This window comes from Trichosurus vulpecula, chromosome 7 (assembly GCF_011100635.1).
Source record: "Trichosurus vulpecula isolate mTriVul1 chromosome 7, mTriVul1.pri, whole genome shotgun sequence".
NCBI classification, from domain to species: Eukaryota; Metazoa; Chordata; class Mammalia; order Diprotodontia; family Phalangeridae; genus Trichosurus; species Trichosurus vulpecula.
In genome coordinates this window covers 61,129,223-61,156,780 of record NC_050579.1, presented here as the reverse complement: position 1 = coordinate 61,156,780, position 27,558 = coordinate 61,129,223, and the positions used below count along the sequence as shown (strand labels likewise).

Below are 27,558 nucleotides of genomic sequence, written 5' to 3'. Positions count from 1 at the left end.
TCCCCAGTTGATGGGCATCTCCTCAATTTCCAATTTTTTGCCACCACAAAAAAGCTGCTATATTTTTGTACATGTATATCCTTTTCCCTTTAGGATTATTTTTTTTTTTGCCTTTCTTTGTATCCCTAGCATTTAGTACAAGGCAGTCTTGTAGTAACCATTTAATAAATGCACTTATTAAGTGCTTATTATATTCAAAGCACATACACTTAGGTGTATGTGTCAAGTATAAGGATATTGTAAAAGGGTCCAGTGGGACTCCAGCAGGGGGCAACACCGTGAGTGAGGAATAACTAAGAATAATTCATCAGTCCCAAGCTATAGGGAAGTGGGTGGAGCTGAGAATGGGCCAAGAGGGGTTCTATTGTACATTAGGTATGTCCGTTACCTTAGCTATGCCAATGGGGAAAAGATCTCAGACTTGGAGTTGGAATTTGGGAAGTTATCCCAGTGGAAAAGAAATGCAGTGAGTCTTGGGTGCGTGGGATGGCCTCGAAATATCATGATAGCTAACTGCGTGGCTTGAGTGCTTGTTAGAATAAGATCATTTGTCATTGCCGTTCAGTCATTTCGATTGTATCAGACTCTTCATGGCTCCATTTAGGGTTTTCTTGGCAAAGATACTGAAGCGGTTTGTCATTTCCTTCTCCATCTTACAGATAAGGAAACTGTGGCAAACAGGGTTAAGTGACTTGCCCAGGGTCACACAGCTAGTAAATGTCTGAGGATGAATTTGAACTCGAGTCCACCTGAACTTGGATCCACCACACCACCTAGGTGCCTCTGCAGACGATCATAAGTGCAGCGTGCTGAGGATTCTTATTCCAACTCCTACTCTCATAGCTGAGTAGTGTCTCGCACAGCAAGGCTGCGTATCTCCCCCTAGGGCTACTCCTGAGGGGATAGGGGTAATTCTCTAACGTCAGTAGCCCAAGCCTTCATTTCAGTGTGTGTCCCATCCTCTCTAGCCACCACTGATTAATGGCCCAATTCCATTTAACCAATTAGCATCAATGAGCTTTTACAAAGGAATATTTACTGAGAAGATACACTGAGAACAGAAGCACAAGCATAATCCTCAGTACCTGCCTGCACGCTCTCCCTGTAACGTTTCAGTTCCGGGGGAGAGCGGATTAAAAGCTAAAGCAGTTTCTACAACTCATTTGCCCCACCAAGTTCACTTCTGACTTTGGCGTAACCAACGGACTTAGCTCCCAGCTGCTACAGGGCTTGGCTCTCACTTCTTGGGGCCGTGCTGGTGGCTAGATTGTAGCAAACTCTGGACTCTGGCTCTCAAACCTTTGGTGGCTTGCCATTTTGACACTGCAAAGAGCACCCAGGTAGGTATTTCTGGGCTGGGTGGAGGGAGGGCTTAATGCCTCTGCTTCACCTATAGGCTTGCAGCCTGTCGCTTTCACCCGAACCCAGCCAGGTAGCAAAGAGAAAGGGGCTTGCTTTGGCCGGTTGGCGTCCTTTGTATGCACCCCTGTTCCGGCTCAGCAGCCAAGTAAAACTCTGTCTCTCTCAGTTCTAGAATATCTGCATGTGCTTCAAAGTCCATGTGGAACTCAGCTGCGCTAATGGTCCCTGTTAAGATTAAAGACTTAGATCTGGAAAGGACCACAGAAGCCAGATGCTCCAATCCCCGGTGTTTACAAATGAGGAAATTGAGGCCCAAAGTTACCGTCTAGTAGCCAGTCAAGACAGCATTTAACCCTTGGTCTTCTGATTCCAGATCAGTCTGTCTTTCCATTGCTGACTCTTGGGAGTAATATACAGGGTGTTCCTAAAGTCTGGACACATAGGAAAAAAACGCACGTTTTCAAGAAATGAAATGAATGAAATTTTCAACAACATTTTATTTAATTGGAATATTAGCAAATAACATCTTCAACTTCAAATAACATCATATGATTTCATATTCATATTCCAAGAGTGAATGTGCTAAAATTGACCGCAATGTGGAGTTATTGCATCGAGTTCACGTGAATCTTGCAAAGCGCATCAACCTTTGCATCACAAATGATGGAATCATATTGAAGATGTTATTTGTTAATATTTCAGTTAAATGAAATGTTGTTGAAAATTTCATTCATTTCGTTTCTTGAAAATATGCATTTTTGTCAACGTGTCCAGACTTTAGGAACACCCTGTAATATAGCATTTACACGGCACCTGTTACATGCCAGCCACATTACAAATATTATCTCGCTTGATCCTCATAGCAATCCTAGAAAGGAGGGGCTATTATTAGCCCCATTTTACAAGTGAGGAAACTGAGGCAGACAGCCATTTAAAGGACTTACCCAGAGACACACAGCTGGTAAGTGTCTGAGGCTGGATTTGAACTCAGGTCTTCCTTGATTCTAGACCTAGAACCACCCAGCTGACTCAACAAAGTCCAGTGGCTCCCTATCACAAGTACAGATTACAAATACAAAAGGAGCAAATAAATACGAAAGCATCTGTTTGGTTCTCAGAGACTTTCATAAATTAGCTCCATCCAAACCTCCTAGTCTTTTTATAGCTTATACCACGTCCCATATACTTTTCAATCCAGCAACGCTGGCCTCCTGGCTGTTCCTTGAGCAAGACCCTCCATCTCTAGGCATTTTCATGGGCTGTCCCCCATTCCTGGATGTATTCTCCTTCCTCATCTCAACCTCCTGGTTTTCCTGGCTTCCTTCAAGCCCCAGCTAAAATCCCCCCTTCTATAGGAAGCCTTTCCCAATCCCTCTTAATTCTAGTGGCTTCTTTTTGTTGATTATTTCCCATTTATCCTGAATATGACTTATCTTTATGTAGTTACTTAAATGTTGTCTCCTCCTTTACATCACGAGTTCCTCAAGGGCAGAAAGACTTTGCCTTTCTTTATATCCCCAGCATAGTGCCTGGTACGTCGTTGTTGCTGTTGAGTGGTTTCAGTCACGTCCAATTCTTCGTGACCCCATTTGGGGTTTTCTTGGCAAAGATACCGGAGCGGTTTGCCATTTCCTTCTTCGGCTCATTTTACAGATGAGGAAACTGAGGCAAACAGGGTTAAGTGACTTGCCCAGGATCACACATCTAGTAAGTGTCCGAGGCCGGGTTTGAACTCAGGAAGATGAGTCTTTCTGACTTCAGGCCCAGCCCTCTATCCACTGTGCCACCTAGCTGCTCATCTAGCAGCTTAATATTAAGTGCCTGGCTTCTTGACTGACCTGAGGGACACTTTAGGTCCCTCTGACCTTCGCTCACAGATGTGACTCAGTGAAGCCACCTCAGATTCTACTTACTCAGAGGCAAACAGCCTTCCCCTTCCTGATGCAATCAGGTCTCCCCTGGCCTCCAGGTTTCTTGTATGACCCCAGATCTCTAGGTCTAGTTATATACATAAACCTTTCCTCCCCTTAGTTCAGCCAATTCAAAGTTTCAGATTTCCAAAAGGAATTTTATCAGGGAACTAAGGAAAAGTGAGAGGGAACAAGAGAAAGGAGATATCCTTGAAGACAATGCCAGCAAGTACCAGGTGTGTCAGATCCTACCAAGCCCAGAAGGTTTCAATGTCCTGCTGGCTGATAGATTATGTGTCCGACATCAAAGGACAAACATGACTAAGGGCCTCATTGTCAACTTGACTATCCAATGATGAATTTTTGGTGCAACTGGAAGACAGTCCACTTCATTCTGGAGGGATTCTTCGTGCCCATGCTGATGAATGAAATCACCGTGCCTTGAAGCATTGAACAGTTATTAATCTCATCAGGGTTCCACTTGGCTGCTCCTGCACCTGGTAGGAAAAGTGAGGTATCCTAGGGACACTGGAATGGTTACCCTCCAGGGCAATTGGGTTGGGATCACTTAGGGAGAGTTGCTAAGCAGAATAAGAGTCAGAGCCCTGCCTACCAGGTTCCAGCCAGGGTGTTTTTCCAGACTCAGCTGCTATTGTGGGAAGCGCGATCCAGGAAAAATGTACCAAGAACATCAGATCAGGAGTCCCAACCAATTTGCTTAATAAAAGATAAGGAACAACACTAGGTGGAGGTTACAGGATGCAAGATGTGGGCTCCTTGTAAGGAGAAGTCCCCCAGCTGTGGGAATTGTCCAGTGAGAATGGGCTACTTTGAGAGGAAGTGAGTTCCTCACTACTAGAGATCTTCAGGAGGCTGGATATCCATTTGTCAGTGATGTTGCATAAGCATCCTGGTGTGTGCTGGACTAGATGGCCTTGTCACACCTGTGCTTTAGGAAAGTCACTTTGAAGTCTGCATAGAAATGGACTGGAAGGGTGGAGACTTGAAGCAGGCACACCCATCAGCAGACTACCGCAATAATCCAGGCAAGAGTGATGGCAGCTTGCAATGGAGAGATGCCAGTATCAGAGGAGAGAAGGGGTATATTTGGGAGCTGTCAAAAAGGTTAAATCTACAGATAACAATTGTAAAGTGTTTATTTAGCAGAGTATCTGGCACCTAATAAGCACTTGATGAATGTTGACTGTTATATTATCATCATCATCATCATCATCATTATTCCAGAGCTAGAGTAAGAAGATGCCTGAATCCAGTAATAAGGGACCAGGGAGACGTGAAGAAACTGAGCTGGAAAGAACTGGGAAGCAAAGCAAGTGCCCATCCATTGGGGAATGAGTCAACAAATGATGGTAAACTACAGGAAATGGAATGGAATGTGATTGGACCATTGGAAATGACAGTGATGGTTACATGATGGTTTCAGAGAAACCTGGGAAGAGAAGGATATGAACTGATGCTGAGGGAAGTCAGCAGAACCAAGAGAGTAATTCCCACAGTGGCTACCATAATGTGAAGGAAGTAATGAGGCAGAAAGAGAGGAGGAAGCAGGTGAATATGTTACCTGCCCTGCACGGAGAGAGACCATGGGAGTATGGGACTGTGTTTGTGAACAGAGAGCCGTGTAATAGAATGTCTCTCTGTGTGTATGTGAGTGTGTGTGTGTGTGTGTGTGGATATTATGTGAGCATAGAATCTTAGAACTTTGGAATGGCAGCATAATAGAGCTGGGATAGACCATGACAACTCCCTTGCCAAGCTCTTTGGCTTCTGTCAGGTGACTACTTTGTAAAGTTATTAGATGTGGGTGTCTGGGTCTGGGCGAAGGACTCTCCTAACAATTTTGAATCTCAGGGTTGTCAAGGACCAGAGAGGCTATCTGGTATAATTCTTCTCGTGAAGTCGTGTCTGACTCTTTGTGATTCTGCGGACCGTAGCATGTCAATGCCGTCTGTGGGGTGTCCTTGGCAAAGATACTGGAGTGGTTTGTCATTTCCTTCTCCAGCGGATTAAGTCAAACAGAGGTTAAGTGACTTCCCAGGGTCACACGACTAGTAAGCATCTGAGGCAAGATTTGAATCTGATCTTCCTGACTCCAGGCCGAGCCTGTGCCACTGTGCCACCTAGTTGCCTCTTAACTCTTACCTGAATATAAATCCCCTTTTTGATATCCCAGTTTTTGCCTGAAGACCTCCAGGGAAGGGAAGCTCACTCACTGTCTCTTGAAGCTAACCACTCCAGCTTCGTGTGGCGTCAATGGTTAGGATGTTTTCCTGGTGTGATGAAAGCAGATGAAGCCGGAAGGTAAGAATTCAGACAGAGTTGGCATGACTACTCAATCCTACCTGTCTGGGCTGGAGCTCTGGAGTAAGGCAGGGTAGACACGTGGGATGGGCAGGAAGAGAATGAAGAGCTGGTGAGGTGGGGCTGGCCCTCAGAGCATGACAACACAATGTCTCCTCCTCCTCCCATCCTGGAGCTATGGACAAAAGGGTGTTCTGGGGGGAACACTGGAGGGTTTGGAGGCAGAGGGTGATATAGATATGGAGGCCCTGAGAGGAGATTGAAAGCAACCTTTAGGGTGGAGTGAGGACACAGGGGGTGAGCAACGTGCGGGGTACATGAGAGCAGCAGGTGTCTACACCCACTGGGATGCACTTGGTTGTCTTTTCCTCTTTTGCTTTTCCTGTAGTCTCCTTTTTCCCCCTGTAGAGGCTTCCTCAGGACAGGTTGAAGTCATTGAAGTATTCCCATCACCAGATGATCCTGGCATATTGGGAAATTCGGGGGGTGAGTGCAGGGTGGATGGAGTGGGAACTAGGAAAGGGGAAGGGAAAGGGGAGGTGGGGGCTCATGTCTTTTTTATAGTTAGCATTTCACCGACCCAACCTCCACCCCTTGGATTATGTCATTTAGAAAGGGCCCTAAGAGGTCATGGCAAAGGGCAAAGATCTCTGTTAGGAATTCACAGACACTAGGAAGAGGTTGGAATTAAGAGAGAGGCCCTGGAGAAAGCTTAAGGCCATCTTCATTTCCTGTTCTCTGTCCCATTTCCAGGGCTCCTTCTCTACACCTGTTCTACCTGCTGCTCAGTTTGTACCCACTGGACTTTTTCTGATATTCTCACTTCTAACAAAAACAAGACTGTTCTGTACCCTATTTCTCCAGGGCCCTGCACCTAATTTCCCACATTACCATTAATGAGTCTGATAAAATAATGTAGGGTGATGTATTAATGGATGATGATGTGCTTACAGGAAAGAGAGAAAGAATCCTCATCTCTTGTCTCTCCTATCGTGTTTGACCCCACATGGTCCCTGTCGAAATGTAATGTCATTAACCCAAAGTAGTGTCCTAATCCCAATGGTTGACATTTAAAGCTAAATAATGTGTATGTGAGGATAGTTAGGGGATATATACATATAAGGGGACCTTTCATTGCCTCTTAAACCACATCACAAATTTGTGGTCCCAAAATCTTCATTTCTGATATGGCCAACTCTTTCTGTGTAGGTATGAGAAGGCTTAGTTTCTCTCACTACAATGGGATTAAGAGTAGTGGGCACAGGGGGTGGGTGGGGTTTCAGTAGGCTTGCCATTTTCCTGTGGTAGGTCCAAAAGGGCTGTTGGAGGCTCACTTGAGGTCTCGAGGCCCTCTGGGGGATAATGGTAACTTCCTCTTCCTCTTTCCCAGCTTGCCCATCCAATCCGTTTGTTGCTGGAATATACAGGGACCCCCTATAAGGAGCTGCTCTATAACTATGAAAAATGTGAGTGTAGAGGCCCAAGTGTGTCTCTGTGCATTTTGGGAGTACCCTTATAAGTAGGTTATACTGACCTACGCTATTGGCAAGGAAGGTGGGGGGAAGCTATTACTGGGGCTGTTGAGGGTGGAACCATGACCCAGTAGAGTGACTTTTTTAATTTTCTTCTTCTCTCCGCAGGTACTGATTATGATAAAAATGAGTGGGTTAAAGAAAGATTCGCTCTTGGCCTCGACTTTCCCAATGTACGTTGTTTCAGGGAGTGAGGGATTATTATGTCTGTGTGTTTGTGTGTTTGTGAATGTAGGCTGTAGGGACCCCAGGAAGCTATCACTGGATATCTCCCTCTGAATCCTTGGTATCTTTGCTGGAATGGTAAAGTTCTTCACTCAGTCATCTTGGCTCTTCCCTTCCTTCACATTAGGCCCCAGGGTCCAAACCTCTTGCGTACACTGACCAGGCACATAAAAGCACAGTGGAAAGTCCCGGGGCGTAGACCTCATGCACCAGTATCTGCCGATCCCATGTCCTTCTACTGTCCTCAGAAGAATCTGAATCATTTGAAGGCTGCCTCTCTCCCTTTCTTGCCTTCCTTCTGTCTTGGGAACTTACCTCATCCAAAGAGACTTTCTCACTAAGTACTCCGACACCCATCTCCTTCCCCTATCTCACTCGGCGATACCCAACCAAGGTCCCAAACATTGAAGTCAATTCTATGGACGCAGAGTGTTGATTTATACTTGCTGCTCTCAGTGATTTTGTGGTGTGTGTGTGTGTGTGTGTGTGTGTGTGTGTGTGTGTGAGTGAGAGAGAGAGAGAGAGAGAGAGAGAGAGAGAGAGAGAGAGAGAGAAAGGGAGAGAGGGAGGGAGAATGTGCATTCTATTGTATCTAACTCCATATTGTGTAGAACATGATTTCCTTGAGGGCAAGGTAGGTCCAGCAGTGGTGGGTATTTCTCAAGCCAAAAAGTCTCCTAGTTCTGGTGTACCTAGAAGGAAGGCACATAGGGCTGGCTCCAGGATGTGAGCAGAGAGAAACACAGTCGTTTTCTTGTTGATTTTCCAGCTACCCTACCTGATTGATGGCAACACCAAGATCACCCAGAGCAATGCTATCTTACGCTACATTGGACGCAAGCACAAGATGTGTGAGTGGTGTGTGTGTGTGTGTGTGTGTGTGTGTGTGTGTGTGTGGTGTGGGGAGATGGGTCGAAGAGTGATCTAAGACCTCATGGGGGAAGGAAGGAGGAGGCAGGGTGGGGCAGGATGAGCCTGTTCCATGCCTGGCTGCAGGTGGGGATACCGAGGAAGAGAAAGTGCGGGTGGACGTTTTGGAGAATCAAGCCATGGATTTCCGAATGCAGCTGGTGAGGGTCTGCCATGACCCAAACTTTGTGAGTAGGATGCTGCCTTCCTGGGGAGGCAAGCAGTGGTGAGTGCTCTCAGAGGGAGGGAGGGACAGAGGGAAGGAATGGAAGGTCTCTGGGGGAGAGAGAAAGTGAGAGATCTCCTCTCCTTACATCAATCATTCCAGTGTGGGATGTGTGTTGGGGGGAGGTGTGCTCAGCCAAGTGAGTGGACAATCTACACTTCTTACTGAGAAGTGAGAGAGAGAGAGACAGAGTGTAAGAGAGAGAGAGAGAGAGAGAGAGAGAGAGAGAGAGAGAGAGAGAGAGAGACTGAGAGAGTGTGTGTGAAAGAGAGAGTGTTTATGTGTGTGTGAGTGTGTGTGTGTGTGTGTGTGCACGTCCCTACATTCATGGGCAGGTTACATTGCCAGGATATGACTATCCCACATGCTGTAGAAGCATTGCCCCTCCCATCCTGTCCCTTTCTCCCAGGGCAGAGATGAGGGCACCCTTCCTGACCTCCCAGGGGACATTTACCTCTGGATTCCCAATTAATTGCTGACAAATATTAACTGAGCACCTATGTTGAGTTTTAATACTGTGCCAGGCACTGTGAGAGGCACAGATTAAGAAGACAATACCATGGGATAGCAGAAAAAGCACAGCCTTAGAGCGAGGAGTCATTTGTGTCTCCGAAGCTTGATGCTGACATTAACTAGCTGTGTGATCTCAGAAAGTCACAACACAGTCTTCTCATTTGTAAAATGGGTGCGATCATACCTGTACCACTCTCTTCCCAGGGTTCTTGTGCTTTGTAAACTGTAGAGCACTACAGAAATACAAGCTTTTATTATTGCCCTGTAAGGAGATTATAACTGTGTTTATAACACATGCAGTAACTGACAATTGTGAATGAATGCAAGACATATAGTAAAATGCTATGGTGTGATTAAACACATTATTACATGCTTTTAGAGCAGGGGTTCTTATCCTGGGACCCATTTGGGGTTCCATGGATAAGTTTCAGGGAGCTGTGACTTTGATTGGGGAAAAATATTTCACCTTTACTTTCGCTAAGTTCTAATTGAAAGTTAGCATTTCCTTCATTCTGAGAATTCTGAGAATTTCTGAGAAAGGGTCCTGGGTTACTTCAGACTGTCAACGGGGTCCATGACACCAAAAAAAAATATGAAGAGGCAGCATGTAGAATGTGAAGTTGGGAAGATGGAGGGGGATGTAGGCTGGGCTTCAAATGCTCCTCCTGACACTTAATGGCTGGGTGACAATGGTAGAGTCTCTTAAATTTCCTGAGTAATTAGTTATGGACTGATGGGGATGTGGGGATTTCCCAAGCCAGTGAAAGTCCAGGTTCTTGTATTGATATATTAACCTGCTTGGTTCTATGGTCTAGACCAGCAGTTCTCATAAAGTGTAGTCTGAGTCTCAGAGATCCTTTCAGGGGATCCTCAAGGTCAAAAGAGTTTTCATAACAATTCTAAAACGTTTTAATTTCTGATGTGATAAATATTGAAAGATATAATCCACATGAACAAAAGCTCCTTGGGGAGGGGGAGTCCTCATTTAAGAATGTAAAAGGATCGGTGGCAGCTAGGTGGCACCGTAGATAGGGCGCCAACCCTGGCATCAGGAGGACCTGAGTTCAAATGTGACCTCAGACACTTACTAGCTGTGTGACCATAGGTAAGTCACTCAACCTCGATGGCCTCCCCAATAAAAGAATGTAAAAGGATCCTGGGACTAAAAATCCTAGTACTGCTGCCTTATACTATAAGTACTACAGGAGTCCAGAGGGAAGGTGAATGCAGGCTATAGTCAGGAGGGAAGTTTCATTAAAGGAAATAGGACTTTGAGCTGAACCTTAAAGGGTGGGCAGAATTTGGATGGAAGACAGGAAGGAAAGACAAACCAGGAGGGGAAAACCCAATGAAAGGCACAGAATTAGAAATGAACCTGGTGAGGTTTTTCTTTTTTATCAGCCCAGTAAGAGAATAGTTGACTATTAGCTAAGGAAGAAGGGCACGGAGCAGTGAAGAATGAGACTCGGTAGGGAGGCAAAGGCCAGACTGTACTGAGGACTTTGAAGGTCAGAGAGAAGAATTTAGACCTGATGCAGGGAGAAGTACTGGGGAGCTATTGAAGGTTTGACACCAGGGGGGTGACATGATGAAATCGATCTTTAAAGAAGATTAGTCAGGCTGAGATGACAGGTGAGTGAGAGGATAGAAAAAAATAGAGAAAAAAAAGACTGTTGAGGAGCCTGTTACGCTACTCTAGGCGGGATGTGATGAGGGCCTTGAACTAAGATTATAGTAGTGAAGATTAGAAAGGAAGGGGTAGATTTGAGAAGTCTTTCAGAGGAATAACCAGCACGATTTGGGACTGACTGGTTTTGAGCAGTAAAGGAGCAGTGGGAAACAAATGAATCAATCCATCAACAAGCATTTATTAAGTGCTTACTTAATCGAGGACAGAGACAAGAATGAAACCATCCCTGCTCTCAAAGAGCTTACATTCTATTGAGGGTAAGAAATGTGTGCACATGTAAGTGTATATGAAATAGGCATCCAGTAAATACAAGTAATTCTACCAATTTGGGTGGGTGGCACTAGCGTTGAGGGAAGGTTGCGTGTAAGGGGATGAAGAGATTGATCTGATTTGTGACGAAAGCTAGAGGTTCTAAGGTGGAAGTGAGAAGCCTGGTGAAAAGCAAGGAGAGAGGGGTGAGAACAACAATCTGACTGGTGTTGCAGGCCTGTGCTGGAGCCAGCTCTAACCAGCTTCTAGAGAGCCAGTTGTTAAATTTTCAGTGAATATTTATTTATACATCAGGAATCAGCAATCGCCACAAATCAAGGCTTGATTTATTATTCTGTTGATTGTTCAGACTTAAGAGAGTGTTCACATTGCAGATTAAACTCAAAAGGGAGACATACCCTTTTTTTTTCTGGCAGACCCAGTTGTTAGATGTTTGCTAGCACAAGGACAAGGCCCTTTAATGTGTTTTGTATCAAGTCAGCATAAGACAAATAACTTATAACTTAAAACAAATAACAAATAAAGTGCCTGAGGGAAGGGTTGAATAGGAGGACTTTCTGATGTCAGTCAGAGATACCAGAACACTCTAGAAACCTGGTCACTTAAAACAAACATCCAGAAAATTCAGTTAAAAATATCTGCTGTGTATAAATTCAAACATTGTTTTCCTCAGCCTTGGTTTTCTGGATGATAAGCCTGGAAAGGTAGGTCAGAACCAGGTGGTAAAGGGCTTTAAGGCCAAAGAGAGGACTGTGTATTTAATTCTAGAAGTGACCCATTGCAACACAGTCAGACCCGTGCTTTAGGAAAATCAATTCTTGTGGAGAATGGATTGGAGAGGAGAGACACTTGATATAGGGAGATTAGTTAGGAGGCCGTAGTTCAGCTGAGAGGGGAAGAGGGCCCACCTTAGGGTGGTGGCTGTGAGCTGAGAGAAAAGGACAGATGCAAAAAGATGTTGTAGAAATGGAACGGGTAAGTCTTGGCAACTTGAGTACATGGGGGTGAGGGAAGATGAGTCAAGGATGATTCTGAGGTTGTTGATCTGGGTGACCAGAAGGATGGTAGTAGCCTCGATAGAAACAGAGACATGAGGAAGATTGTCTCTGAGTGAGGTCCCTTCCAGATGGGAGATTCTGTGAAGATGTGAAGCCTGAAGAGAAGTCGGTAGAGGGGCTGAATTTGGAGAGGTTAAAGATGATGAGTTGGGTTTTAGATGTTGAGTTAAAAGTGATGATGGGCCGTGGAAGTGGAAGTGACAAACCAGCTGTTGGAGATAGGAGACCAGTGAGAGGACAGAACTGGAGAAAGAGACTTGGGAATCATTATCCCAGAAGTAAGTGATGGTGGTCATTGAGAAAGTGAAGGAGCTCTCAGGGAGGAAGGGAGGGAGAGAAGAACAGAAGAATAAGGACCTCAGAGAAGCTCAAGACCAGAGAGCGCAAGGTGTCAAATCCACCCTCACTTTTCCCCCTCAATAATTTGTTTCTACATCTAATTTCTCACCCTTTATTCCAGTCTCAGAGGAAAAGGTACGTATAGCTTTTTTGCTGCAAAGTCAAATACTTCTGCCACTATCTTGGATTCTATCCCTTCCTGATCTCTGAAGGCCTTTGCTCACTCCCTCATCACCATCTTCAACCTGTGTCTCTCTCTTTGTCTCTCTCCATCTCTGTCTCCTTCCTTCCCTATAGATATGCACAGCTATACCATGTTTAGAAAAAACTCCCCAGTTGATCCACAGTGCAGTGGAAAGAGTGCTGGCCCTGGGTTCCATTTTTACCTCTTATACCTACTACTTTTGTGGCATTGGGCAAGTCTATCTCTCCTGCCTGGGCTCTGCCTGGGGATTGGACCTCATGGTCCCTAAGGTCTCCTCTAGATTTACGCTCCTTTAGCTGTCATTCCTTTATTTCTTGTCATACGTCTCATCGAACAAAGGAGAGGTTGTACCTTCTCTCTCCACATCCTCACGTGGTTATCTCCGTGCCCTTCCTAACTCTTAGCGGTCTGGTTTCTGCCACCACCACCCACTGAATCTGAGCTCTTGAAGTTCCCCAGGGACTGCCTAACTGCCAAATCTAACGGCCCTTTATTCTTCTTTATTGTCTCTGCCCTTCCAGCATCGATGGATGCTGTTAAACACCCTTCCCACCCTCTAGTGCCCTTCTTTAATTCTCTCCCCTCAGCTTCTGGGATGTCACCTTCCCCTGGTTCTCCTCTTGTATCTCTCGACTGCTTTCACCAGTGGTTGTTCTCTTCTTCCTCCCAGCCTCTCACTCTGTCTCCACAGGAAAATATGAGACTCATCTACCTACAGCGCCTACCCACAACTCTACAGCTCTTCTCCCATTTCCTGGGCACAAGGAAGTGGTTTGCCGGAAAGAAGGTTTGTGATGAACCTTTTTGGGGGGGGCATGTGTGGGGGAAGTAAGAGAGGGGTGTGGGGTCATGAAGCAATCGGTTAAAATCACCAGATATTTATTAAGCATCTACAGTTTGAAAAGCACTGCTATAAGCATTGGGGAAACATAAAAAAACCCACAGTCCCTGACCTCAAAGAGTTTATATTCTACTGTACACGGATCGATCAATTAAGCATTTGTTAAGCATCTACTCTGTGCAAAGCAGTAACCATGCTAATAGGGGCTGGGGATACAAAGACAGAAATCAATAGGTCTTGCCCTTACTGGATAAGCATAACTCAAGGTAGGGAGTGATGGGGGAGAGAGGGCAGGAAGAGAGATGGAGACAAAATGCTATTTGGAAATCTGAGGAGAGGGAACACTTTCAGTGAGAGAGTTCAGGAAAGGATCTATGGAAGACATTCAGCCTTAAAGGAAGAGGAGGATTCTGACAAGCGGAGGTGAGAAGGATGTGCCTGAAGGAAGGATGGCTGGAACGCTGGGTGTTTGAAGAGGAGTAATGGGGGCAGCTAATGATGATTTATGAAAGGCCTGCTGGATTGCATTAACTCTGCTTTTGTTAAGCATTTGTGGGGGATAAGAAGGGCAGGGAAGAATGGGAATGAGGGGAGTAGAAATACAAGGTCTCATCTCTGCTGTCAAGGTGGTTACAAGCTAGTGGAAAGAGTCTACAAAGGTAAGGAGCAAGAAAAGGCAGAATATAATCAAGTACAAAATGAATTACAAAGAAAGACTGCAGGCCAGTAGAGATTTTAGCTTTTTTATTTTTTATTTATTTTTATATTAAACCTGCCTTTGCCACATACTAGCTAGGTGACCTTGGGTAAGTCATTCAACCTCCTGGTGCTCCAGGCAGCTCTCCAAGACTGCACACTGCATAGAGGACATTCACCTATATTGGTAGAGATAGATTCTTCCTCTGAAAGTTCCCTGTACCAAAAATAGCAGCATTTTTACAGGTTTGGAAAGAACTTTACAAATACAATCTCATTTTATCCTCACAACAACCTCAAGAGGCAGGTGCTATTATCACCCCCATTTAACAGAAGTTCAGTGACTTGCCCAGGGTCACACAGCTAGAACGTGCCTGAGGCTGGATTTGAATTAGGTCTCCCTGACTCCAGGTCCAGCACTCTACCCTGAGTAGAGATTGAGCCATCTAGCTGCCATAATGAAATCCCACGTACAGTCCCTGTGCCTGTCCCTTGGATGGGAAGGAGGTAAGGGAAGAACTTTCCAGGAGAGGGTCTTGGCCGGCGGCATATGATGTCACATACACAGTGGTTACTCAATAAATAGTATTCTCATGGTTCAGGATCGGTCATAATAATTGTGAATATTTATATAGCACTGAAAGCTCTCGACATTTGTTATTTCACTTGATTTCCCCCTAACGGACCTGGGAGATGGGGGCTCTTTATTATCTCCATTCTACAGATAAGGTTATTGAGGCTGAGTGAGGTCGTGTGACTTGCCCAGGGTGAAGGACTGAAGCTCAGGTTTTTCTGCCTCCAAGTCCAACCATCTGGTCCCTGGGCCATATCTAGCTAGCTGCCTGAGTCTGCTTTCTAAATTGTGCAGGGCGGAGGGAAAGGACACAGAGGCAAGAGGAAAGGGGAGGGTGGAAAGGGCGGTGTTAGCCCTCAGGTATTGACCCAGGGAAGGCTCCTGGCCCCCCTCTCACTCTCTTCCTTTGCTACCCTCAGATAACTTTTGTGGATTTCTCCATGTATGACGTTCTTGACCTGAACCGCAAGTTTGTGCCCACCTGCCTGGACCCTTTCCCAAACCTTCAGGAATTCCTCATTCGGTTCGAGGTAATAAATGCCTAAACACCCCCTGATTGGGTCTTCCCTCAGGAAGGGGATGGAGGCAGGGGAGGCAGGGGCTGCATGTAGAGCTATAACTAGGAATTCTTGGGCCGGGGGGAAATTCATTTGGGGAAGGTGACAGTGCCAAAGATGGTGATAGTCTAACACAGGGGTGGGGAACCTTCGGCCTCGAGGCCACATGTCAGTCAAGGGCCACACTTGAGGACCTGGAGGGCCACATGTGGCCTCGAGGCAGTAGGTTCCCCACCTCTGGTCTAACCAATAGTTTCATCCTGCCAGGGGAGGGGTTGGCTCATACCATGGAAAGTCTGCCCCTGCCAGGGTTGGGGTGAGAAGCAGGGCCCAGGACAGAGAAGGGCACCAGAGAGGTGGGATGTACTGGTGGTAGCCTAGTGTCTGCTGGTGGCCAGCAGAGGACTAGGAAATGAAGCTTGGGCATAGTAATTGTTTTTGGAAGGAAGCTTGGTTCCTTCATGGAGGAAATGAGTACTCCTGGAGAGGAAGTGTGTTCCCTCCTCCCCTACTAGGATTTGGCATCCTTGGGCAAAGCCCCACTTGTCTCACATTAGTTATAGCTCTAGGTGGATGTAAAAAATAAGGAGGTAGAATGCCAAGGTAGTCTTGAAAACTGTTGGCTGCAGGTAGTGAAGAAAAGGGGAGAGTCAGAAATGACCCAGAGATTGAAAGATGCATGAATGAATAAACGAAATCACAGTTATCAAGTGCTATATGCCAGGCACTGCTGAATGCTGGAGATTCAAATGTGAAAAGGAAGATATTCTTGCCCTCAAGGAGTTTTCTCCCTCCACCTCTTTCTCCCCTCCTCATCCCACCTTCCCCTCTCCCCTCCCCTCCCTCCTTTCCCCTCCCCTCCCCTCCTCTCCTCTCCTCTCCTCTCCCCTCCTCTCCTCTCCCCTCCTCTCCTCTCCCCTCCTCTCCTCTCCTCTCCTCTTCTCTCCCCTCCTCTCCTCTCCCCTCCTCCCCTCTCCCCACCTCTCCTCTCCCCTCCTCTCCTCTCCTCTCCTCTTCTCTCACCTCCTCTCCTCTCCCCTCCTCCCCTCTCCTCTCCCCTCCTCTCCTCTCCTCTCCTCTCCTCTCCTCTCCTCTCCTCTCCTCTTCCCTTCTCCCCTCCCCTCCCCTCCCCTCCCCTCCTCTCCTCTCCTCTCCCCTCCTCTCCTCTCCCCTCCTCTCCTCTCCCCTCCTCTCCTCTCCTCTCCTCTCCTCTCCTCTCCTCTCCTCTCCTCTCCTCTCCTCTCCTCTCCTCTCCTCTCCTCTCCTCTCCTCTCCTCTCCTCTCCTCTCCTCTCCTCTTCTCCCCTCCCTCTCTTTTCCTCTGGGCTTCCAGGGACTGGGGACTGAGGAGTTGATCCGCTGGTCCTACACCTCTTGCCCTGGGGGTGAGCTGTGCAGTCTGGTGGGTGAGGGCAAACTCACCTCCTTGGATCTAGCTAGCTGGCCCTGGACCATGCTTCACTTCCTTCCAGCCACCCAGAAGGAGACTGAGGCTTTCCTGGGAACCTTGCCATCTGCCCCGCGGCAGCCCTCCTTCCCTTCTACCTCTGGAAGCTTTAATCAAATTGGTATGATCATTGCTAATTGAAAGGCTGTGACGTATGATCTTGGTTTTAGAGTTGAAAGGGACCTGAGAGGGCATTAAGTCCAAAACTCATTTTGCAGATGAAAAAGCTGAGGTTCAGAGAGGTTACATAGTGATTACAATTCAGGATTACACAGGCAGCAATTATGGGAGGTAAAATTTGAACACAGATCTTCCTGACACTGATAGAGTGCTGGACTTAGAGACAGGAAGACATGAGTTCGAATCCAGCCTCAGAAACTTATTAACCGTGACCGTGACGCCAAGTCACTTAACCTCTTTTTGCCTCAATTTTCTCAGCTATAAAATGGTGATGTTAAAAACATTTACTTCCCAGGGTTGCTATGAAGATCAAATAAAATAATATTTATAAAAAGCACTTAGCACGGTGCCTGGCACATAGTAGGCACTATAGAAATGCTTATTCTCTTCCCTGTCTCTCTACTGCCCTTTGTCACCCTCCCTCTAATTTCTCAGATCTAAACTCAGATCAAAAAGTGGAAGAAAGAGGGCCTGGCACAGAGTAGGTGCTTAATAAATAGTTTTTCATTCATTCTTTTATTCAACAAGCGTCTATGTGCTAGGCACTGAGAGACATACGCAAATTAAGAGTCCCTGACCTTGAGGAGCTTACATTCTGGGGAAGGGGAAAGGGGGAGCAGTGAATGGCTTATAAATAGAAAACTAAACACAAAATATATCGAAGTCGTTTTCTGGGGTGAGGACAGTGACTGAAGGTATCAGGCTAGATTTCCTATAAGACGTGGTCCTTGAGCCGAGCTCTGAAAGAAGCTAGAGATGCCAAGATGCAGGAGAGTGAGGAAGGGGGTGCATTCTACACATTCTCGGAGACAGCCAGGGCAATGCTATGAGGATGGGAGATGGGAGATGGGATATCGTGTGAGAAGGAGAACAAGGCAGCCAGTTTGGCTGGACTGTGGAGTTCAAGGGGGAAAAGTACGGGCAGTGAGCCTGGGCAGGGAGGCTGGAGCCAGGCTGGACAGGGCTGTAAAGGCCAAGGAGAGGAATGTGTATTCTATCTCTGCCGCAGAGCAAGAAGGAGCTGTGGGAGCTTCTTTGAGTGACAAGATCAGAGCTGTGTCCCAGGGTTATCAATCTGGCAGCTGTGTGCAGAGGAGGGAAAAAGCAGCTGGATTAGTTAGGAGGCTGTGACCATCTAGACGAGAAGAAATGGGGGCCCTCCAGAATCCCATCATTTCAGCATTAGAAGGCAACCTTTGTAGTCATCCAGCCCAGCTGGCCTCCCTTCTACAGGATTTCAGCACATAGTAGGCACTTAATGCATGTCTTGGGGCAGCTAGGTGGTGAAGCGGATAGAGCGCTGAGCCAGCAAGATTCATCTTCCCGAGTTCAAATCCTAGCTGTGTGACCCTGGGCAAGTCACTTAACCCTCCTTGCCTCAGTTTCCTCATCAGTAAAATGAGCTGGAGAAGGAAATGGCAAAAACCATTCTAGTATCTTTGCCAAGAAAACCCCAAATGGGGTCACGAAGAGCCGGACACAACCGAAAAATGACTGAACTGAACGATGCATGTTTTCTCAACTGACTGGTCTTCTCTCCAACCTTCACCTAAGGATCTCCAGGGATGGGGAACTCACTAATACCTAAGGTTTCCCATTCTTCTTTTGGGTAACAGAGTGCTGTCTGTCCGCAGTCCATGGGCTGGCAGTGTGCTGATCTTTTAATAATTAATTTAAGGAATTTTTTTTTATAAATTTCTTTATTTATTTTTGGTTTACCACACACGGTTCTACATAGTTTTGAGTTCCAGATTTTCTCCCCTCCCTCCCCCCTCCCTCCCCAAGACAGCATGGAGTCTCATATAACTGTCATGAATGACTTTGCATTGAATTAATTTATGCACTAGTCAAGTCATGGAGAAGAATTTTGACCAATGGAATGAATCATGAGAAAGAAGAAACAGAACCAAAAAAAAAACCCCCAAAAACAAAAACAAAAGAGAAGCAGAAAAGGTGAGCATGTAGTGTGCCTCAGTCTGTATTCAAACTTCGCAGTTTTTTGTCTGGATGAAGATAGCATTCTCCATCGTGAGTCCCCTGGAGTTGTCCTTGCCCCTTAGGTTGCTGAGAAAAGCGCAGTATGTCAGGGTTGGTCCTCACGGGATCCACATATCTGTGGCTGTACACAACATTCTCCTGGCTCTGCTCCACTCACTCAGCATTATGTCGTGTAGGTTTTTCCAGGTTGTTATGAAGTCTGCATCATCCCCATTTCTTATGGCACAATAGTATTCCATCACCTTCATATACCACAGCTTGTTCAGCCATTCCCCAATTGATGGGCATCCCTTTGATTTCCAATTCTTGGCTACCACAAAGAGAGCCGCTATAAATATTCTTGTACATATGGGTCCTTTTCCCGCTTGCGTGATTTCTTTGGGATACAACCCTAGAAGTGGTATTGCTGGGTCAAAGGGTATGAACATTTCTATAGCCCTTTGGGCATAGTTCCACACCGCCCTCCAAAATGGCTGGATCAGCTCACAACTCCACCAGCAATGCAACAATGTTCCAATTTCCCCACATCCTTTCCAGCATTTATCATTCCCCTGATTTGTTATTTTAGCCAATCTGACAGGAGAGATGTGGTATCTAAGAGTTGTTTTGATTTGCATTTCTCTAATCAGTAGTGATCCAGAGCATTTTTTCATATGCCTATAGATAGCTTTAATTTCTTCCTCTGAAAACTGCCTGTTCATATCCTTTGACCATTTCTCAATTAGGGAATGGCTTGTATTCCTATATATTTGGCTCAGCTCCCTGTATATTTTAGAAATGAGGCCTTTATCAGAGATACTAGTTGCAAAGATTTTCTCCCAATTTTCTGCTTCCCTCCTAATTCTTGTTGCATTGGCCTTTTTTGTACAAAAACATTTCAGTTTGACATAATCAAAATCATCCATTTTGCATTTTGTAATGCTCTCTATCTCTTGTTGGGTCATGAATTCTTTACTTTTCCACAAATCTGATAAGTAAACTATTCCTTGCTTTCCCAAATTACTTAGAGTATCAACTTTTACTCCTAAATCATGAACCCATTTTGACTTTATTTTGGTATATGGTGTAAGATATTGGTCTATGCCCAGTTTTTGGCCTACCATTTTCCAATTTTCCCAACAGTTTTTGTGAAATAGTGAATTATTAGCCCAGAAGCTGGCCTCTTTGGGTTTATCAAAGAGTAGATTGCTAAACTTGTTGATTTCACCTGCTTGTGTACCTATCCTATTCCACTGATCCACACCCCTGTTTCTTAACCAGTACCAGGCAGTTTTGATGACTGCTGCTGTGTAGAACAGTTTAATATCTGGTGTGGCTAAGCCACCATCTCTAGCATGTCTTTTCATTAATATCCTAGATACTCTAGACCTCTTGTTTTTCCAAATGAATTTTGTTATTATTTTGTGCAGCTCAGTAAAAAAAATTTTTGGTAGTTCGATTGGTATGGCACTGAATAGATAGATTAATTTAGGTAGAATTGTCATTTTTATTATATTAGCTCGGCCTAACCATGAGCAACTGATATTTCTCCATTTATTTAGATCTTATTTTATTCGCGTGAAAAGTGTTTCATAGTTATGTTCATATAGGCCCTGGGTTTGTCTTGGCAAATAGACTCCCAGATATTTTATAGTGCCTTCAGTAACTTTGAATGGAATTTCTCTTTCTATCTCTTGCTGTTGGGCTTTGTCAGTAATGTATAGGAATGCTGAGGATTTATGTGGGTTTATTTTATATCCTGCAACTTTGCTAAAGTTGTTTATTATTTCAAGTAGTTTTTTACTTGAGGGCTGGCAGTGTGCTGATCTTTTAATAATTAATTTAAGGAATTTTTAAAAATGCATTGAAATCTGTCCACTCCAAACTAGAGCGAAACTAGAGCGGTCGCAGGGTGAATGCAGGAAATACTGAGGAGGTAGAAGATTGGCAACTGTTTGGTTACGTGGGGCGACAGAGGAGACGGTCAAAGTTTTGAGCAAATGAAAACTTCCTCAGGGCAAGGACTGTTTCACTCTCGTCAGGAAGACCTGAATTCAAATATGGCCTCGGACACTCGGTAGCCTTGTTGGCCCTGGCTAAGTCACCCAACTTCTGTTTGCCTCAGGTTCCTTATCTAAAAATGGAGGTGATAACAGTCCCTGCCTCCCAGGGTTGTTGTGAGGATCACATTAGATGATAATTGTAAAGGGCTTAACGTGGTGCCCGGCACGTAGTAAGAACTATGTAAAAGGTAGCTGTAGTTTGTTACTACTACCGTTTCTACTGCTGTTGCTGCTGCTGCTACTACTACTACTACTACCACCATTACTACTACTGCTACTATTACTACTACTACTACTATTAATATTACCACTACTACTATTACTACTATTTATATTACCACTACTACTATTACTACTACTACTACTATTACTACTACTATTACTACTACTACTACTACTATTACTACTACTATTACTACTACTACTATTACTACTACTGCTACTATTATTACTACTACTACTATTACTACTACTACTATTACTACTACTGCTACTATTATTACCACTACTACTACTACTGCTACTATTACTACTACTGCTACTATTATTACTACTGCTATTACTATTACTACTACTACTACTACTACTATTAATATTACCACTACTACTATTACTACTACTACTACTATTACTACTACTACTATTACTACTACTACTACTATTACTACTACTACTATTACTACTGCTACTATTACTATTACTACTATTAGTATTACTACTACTACTACTGCTACTACTACTACTACTATTACTACTATTAATATTACCACTACTACTATTACTACTACTACTGCTATTATTACTACTACTAATATTAATATTACCACTACTACTACTACTACTATTACTATTACTACTGCTACTATTACTACTACTACTATTACTATTACTACTACTACTGCTACTACTACTACTACTACTACTACTACTACTACTACTACTACTACTGCTACTACTACTACTGCTACTACTAATACTATATCCCTAGAGTTTTACACAGGACATGGTCTGGTATATAGTAGGCACTTAATAAAAGACTGTTGATTGCCCGATTGAACCTAGGTGACTGGGAAGACTATGGTGCCATCAATAAAAAGAGAAAAGTTAGAGAGAGGAACAGATTTGGGTATGGGGGCAAGCAGAACAGGACATGAGTTTAATTTTCTGCATCTTGAATTTAAGGTAATAGTAGTACAGCTGGTTAGATACCCAAGCAGTCATTGGGAAATGTGGACCTGGAGCATTTCTATAGTGCCTACTATGTGCCAGGTCCACAGATACAGATTTGGGACTCATTTACAGAGAGGTGATCGTTGAAGCTATAAAAGTAGTAGGAGAAAGTGCAGGGAGAGGAAAGTAGGGGAGGGGAGAGAAGAGGAGAGAAGAGAGGAGGGGAAGGGAGGGTAGAAGAAGGGAGGGGAGGGGAAGGGAGGGGAAGAGAGGAGAGAATGGTAAGAATAGGTCCCCGCCATGGATTGGGGCAAAGCTGGAAACTCTGAGCTAAACTGTGAAGCAGAAGAAATTGCATTTCCTCCTGCTCCCCGGGGCATCTTTCAATACTGAATCCTCCACCCCCACCTCTGCTTTCTGTGCTTTCTCTTCCCTGGCCTCCGCCTTAAAGTCCTCTTACCCAGAGACTCCTAGAACATTAATACTGGAAGACACCTAGAGGTAGTTATAGTTTCCTAGATGTGGAGCCAGAAGGGCCCTCCGAGGCTGTCTACCCCAATTCCCCCATTGTACAGTTAAGGAAATGGATAGAGCACTGGACCTGGAGGATAAATATTTGTCAAGTGCTTTGCAAACAGTAAAGCAATAATAGCAATTAATAACTATAACAATAGAGTATTATTAATAATAATATTGATAATATATTAGTATATTGAATGACTCCGGGTCAACAGCTCTAAAGTGTTCATTGCTTTCAAGTGCCCAAACAGAACCTCATGCCGACCTAAAACAGCTGATAAACTAATTCATAATAAAATTTAACTAGAGGTTTTAAGGTAACAGAATGCTTTTACATATGTTATCTCATTGGAGGCTCAAGATAATGCTGTAAGGTAACTACAGGTGTTACTCTCCCCGTTTCAGAGATGAGAAGACTGAGTCTCAGAGAAGTAAAGTGATTTGTACATAGTTAATACACGCCAAAGGTGGCAGCTGAATCCAGGAAATCTCCTGACTTCAGGACCAGCAATCCTTTCCTCCACTCTAATAATCATATTCATATTAAAGGAATCCACCTTGCAGGCATTTTGCATTTTAAAGGGATGGAGCCCCAAGTAAATCCAAAGGAATTGAATTGCTCATGGTGGCATGCCAGGTAACCACGTGGGAGAGCGATTAGTCAGGAGACTTGTCCGTGTCCCTCAGATCACATCATGAACCTATTAGTTGACTCTGGTCCTGGAACCTGGTTGCTATCAATGGCCAAGGTCAAAATCAGGCACTTTGATGTTGAGGGCCTCAGGCCTGGCTCCAGACCTAATCAGTAGCCTGGTGACCCTGGGCTAGGTCTGGATGGATCTCGAGTTTCCTCATTTGGAAAATAGGAATGACAACCCTTAGACTAACTTTCTTCTGCGCTGCTATTATGAGGGAAGAACTTTCCCAGGCTTAAGCTCATTATGACTTATTTTTATTCACATTTATTATATATAAGAATCGAAAGGATAAATGCATGAAAGAGCATTTATTAGACACCTACTTTGTGCTAAGCATTATTCTAAGTTCTAGAGATACAAATATTTGGGGGGTGGGGGTGGGGAAGAGTTTCTGCTCCCAAGAAGCATATATTCTATCTAGGGAATTAATGAAAAGAAATGCTAGGGAAGGTGGCCTAGCCATACCAGATATTAAACTGCACTATAAAGCAGCAGTCATCAAAACTACCTGGTACTGGCTAAGAAACAGTCATGGATCAGTGAAATACGTTAGGTACATGAGACGCAGTAGTCAACAACTATAGCAATCTACTGTTTAATAAACCCAAAGAATCCAGCTTCTGGGCTAAGAATTCACTGTTTCGCAAAAGCTGCTGGGAAAATTGGAAAGTGGTAGGACAGAAACTGGGCATAGTCAAAATGGGTTCATGATTTAGGAATAAAGGCTGATACTATAAGCAATTTGGGAGAGCAAGGAATAATTCACCTGTCGGATTTATGGGAAAGGAAAGAATTCATCATACAACAAGAGACAGAGAGCATTACGAAATCCAAAATGGATAATTTTGATTATGTTCAATTGAAAAGTTTTTGTACAAACAAAGCCAATGCAACAAAAATTAGGAAGAAGGCAGAAAATTGGGAGAAAATCTTTACAACCAGAGTCTCTGATAAAAGGCCTCATCTTTAAAATATACAGGGAACTGAGCCAAATTTATAGGAATACAAGTCATTCCCCAGTTGAGAAATGGTCAAAGGATATGAACAGGCAGCACTATTGATTAGAGAAATGCAAATCAAAACAACTCATAAGGTACCACATCTCTGCTGTCAGATTGACTAACATGACAAAACAGGAAAATGATAAATGCTGGAGAGGATGTGGGAAAATTGGAACACTGTTACATTGTTTGTGGAGTTGTGAACTGATCCAGCCATTCTGGAGAACAATTTGGAACTATGCCCAAAGGTCTATAAAAATGTGCAAACCCTTTGAGCCAGCAATACCACTTCTAGGGCTGTATCCCAAAGAGATCACACAAGTGGAAAAGGGACCCATATGTACAAAAATATTTATAGCAGTTCTTTTTATGGTAGCAAAGAATTGGAAATCAAGGGGATGCCCATCAACTAGGGAAGTTATGGTATATGAATATAATGGAATACTATTGTGCTATAAGAAATAGGGAAAGATACGGACTTCATAATAACCTGGAGAGACCTACATGATCTGATGCTGAGTGAGAGAAACAGAACCAGGAGAACATTGTACACAACCACAGACATATTGACTCTGTGATGACTAACTTTAATAGACTTGGGTCTTCTCAGCAATACAAGGTTCAAAGACAGCTCCAAAGGACTCATGATGGAAAGAGCTATCTACACTCAGAGAAAGAACTATGGAGTCTGAATGCAGATTGAGGCAAACTGTGTGCTCTCTTTTTTTTTCTTTTGTTTTCTCTTTTTTCTTGGTTTTGTTTCTTCTTTCTCGTGATTCATTCCATTGGTCATAATTCTTCTTTACAACTTGACTATTGTGTAAAAATGCTTAATGAGAAGGTACGTGTAGAAGATATATCAAATTCCATGCCGTCTTTGGAACTCAAAAACATGCAGAACTGAGTGTTGTAAACTAAAACTAAAAAATCCTAATAAAAAAAAAGCTTATATTCTAATAGGGAAGACTTAATAGACCATATGTTTAAGGGAGTGGCCAAAGTATGAACCCATGGGTGCCCCTTCCCCGTTGACTCTCTAAGACAAGAATTTTTAACCCGAGGTCCACAGACCCGGGGATAAATTTAAGCAAGTGTATGAACTTGGATGAATAAAAAGTATATATATATATATGTATATATATATATACATATACATATATATGTACACACATATACACACACATATATATACATACATATATACATATACACATATATATATGTATGTAGGTAGGTATATATGTATATATTTGTGTGTATGTATGTATGTATTTCACTACCTGAAATTATAATTTTTAAAAATTATAAATTTTTTAAAAAAGCATTCACTAGATTGTCAAAGGGTTCTATGACCCCCGAAAAGGTGGAAGACTTTGCCCTAAGAGGAGATAGCAAGCCCTAAAGCTAGGATCCAACATTGAGACCTTCAAGCTCACAGTAGGGCTGCTGGGGTCTGTCTCTAGGTGGGAGAGATGAGTGAACAGGACCCTGGCTCAGGTCTCATCTTTCCCCTTTCCTTTTCCCAGGGCCTAAGGAAGATCTCGGCTTACATGAACTCTCCACGCTACCTCCCCAATCCAATATTTCTGAAGATGGCAAAGTGGGGCACTCAGTAGGACTCAGGAAGGTCCGGAGGCTGGAGGAATGACTCTGACTCTGCTGATTCTCAAGAAGTCAGAGGGTCCTTGGACTTCCTCCTGGGATCTCCCCAAATCAGATTTCCCCAGTAAAGTGTATTGACCACCGCTCTTTCCTCCTTCCTTTCTGTCCCTTCTCTCCTCAGCATTTTCCCAGGTCCCTGGGTTCTCTAAGGTGCTGGCTCCCCTTTCTTGCCCCTCACCACTTACCTCTCCCCCCATCCTTCACCCCCCTCCTCATCTGCAAGGTCCTGCCAGTGTCTCTCCCACTGACTGACCTCTAGTATCAACCAGGGTCAAGCTGACAAACGGCACTCTTGAATTTAGTCTTCCTATCCCTCAACATTCTCAGTGGAGAACCAAGGGGGGAAGGCACATGGCCTGGTAGGGAGGCCTACTGGTCTCCTCTAACGCTCCCCCCCCGCCCCTGCTCCCTAGACGAGCATCCCAGTTCCCTGGGGTAGTCGATCAGCCCATCAATCAACCAGCAAGTGTCTAATAAGCTCCTACCCTGTGCATGGCACAGTGCTAAGCTTTGGAGATACTAAGACAAAAGTGAAATGGTCCCTGCCCTCAAGGGGCTTATGTGCCAACAGGTGAGATAGCACATGCAAATATAATTATATTTGGAATAAATACAAGGAAATCAGATGCAAAGTAGGTGGGAGAGGGGGAAGAATCAGAAAAGGCTCTATGGTGGCATTTGGAGTTTTTCCCTTGCAAGAAATGGGAGCGTTTTTGGACCGGGCCAATGTGGAAATTTGTTTTGCTTGACTATGCATATTTGTTATAAGAGTTTTTCTTTTGTGTGTGTGCTGGGGAGACGGGAAGTGAGAGGGAGAGAATTGCTCGTTGGAAGATAGAATAAAATCTGATTTAAAAAAGAGCAAAAGTAAGGAGGCCTTCTTGGAGATAGAGGTAAGGGGAAGGCCATTCTAGGTGAGGGGAGAAGGGAGATGGCGTGTGTGAGGAACAGAAAGAAGGCCCATTTGGCTGGTCAGAGTAAAAAGAAAGCTAGTATAAGAAAGCTAGAAAGATAGGTTGGGGCCAAGTTGTGAAGGGCTGGCTTCCCTTGTAGGTTGTGCCTGCTCAGATGTGCCTCGTCTCTGTTCTAAGTCCTCCTTCCCTCTCAGATCTGGATCAGTTTGGTAGGGGGTACAGCAAGGGGGTGGGCAGTGTGGAAGCCCTAGGAGTCCTTAAAAGAGTCCTTAATTAAGCTCGTGCCTGGATTGATGGATGGATTTCAAATAATAGGAAGCCATAAGTTGTAGATGAACTTTGGTTTGTACTCCACACCAGTGGAGGGAGCTGCTCTACTGAGAATTCCTTCACTTTTGAAATCCTAGGTCCTTGGCACACTGATCATATCAAGATAATTCATGCAAGGTAGACAAAATCCATGAGCACTACCCAAAGCCTACCGGTCGGTCTATTGCTATCAAAGTCTTCCTTGATGTTTTAGAGAAGAAGCATGGGATAGGGAGAGTTAGCGTGATAGATGTGGAGTCTGGAAGATGAGTTCAAGCCCCATCTCTGACACTTGTTAGCTTTGTGATCATGCGCTACTAGAGGTGGGGAACCTTCGGCTTCAGTGGCCTTCTAGGCCCTTGGGTGTGGCCTTTTGACTGAATACGAGTT

The 27,558-nt window shown here is 44.4% G+C and overlaps 1 protein-coding gene across 1 annotated transcript; it reads left to right on the top strand.

Moving 5' to 3' along the window:
- The first annotated feature begins 1,295 nt into the window (after positions 1 to 1,295).
- LOC118857151 (glutathione S-transferase Mu 1-like) lies at positions 1,296 to 27,558 on the top strand. Its single transcript, XM_036767792.1, has 10 exons — positions 1,296 to 1,340; positions 5,467 to 5,594; positions 6,003 to 6,080; positions 6,985 to 7,060; positions 7,235 to 7,299; positions 8,121 to 8,202; positions 8,348 to 8,448; positions 13,253 to 13,348; positions 15,092 to 15,202; positions 25,810 to 27,558. Exons 3-10 carry the CDS (start codon positions 6,051 to 6,053, stop codon positions 25,897 to 25,899), a joined length of 651 nt encoding a protein of 216 aa, XP_036623687.1. The 5' UTR covers positions 1,296 to 1,340; positions 5,467 to 5,594; positions 6,003 to 6,050; the 3' UTR covers positions 25,900 to 27,558.

Coding starts and splice junctions, on each gene's coding strand:
- LOC118857151 (XM_036767792.1), top strand. CDS start 6,051: ATGATCCTGGCATATTGGGAAATTCGGGGG. Junction 7,061..7,234: donor GCTCTATAACTATGAAAAAT/GTGAGTGTAGAG, acceptor TTCTCTCCGCAG/GTACTGATTATGATAAAAAT. Junction 15,203..25,809: donor AATTCCTCATTCGGTTCGAG/GTAATAAATGCC, acceptor TCCTTTTCCCAG/GGCCTAAGGAAGATCTCGGC.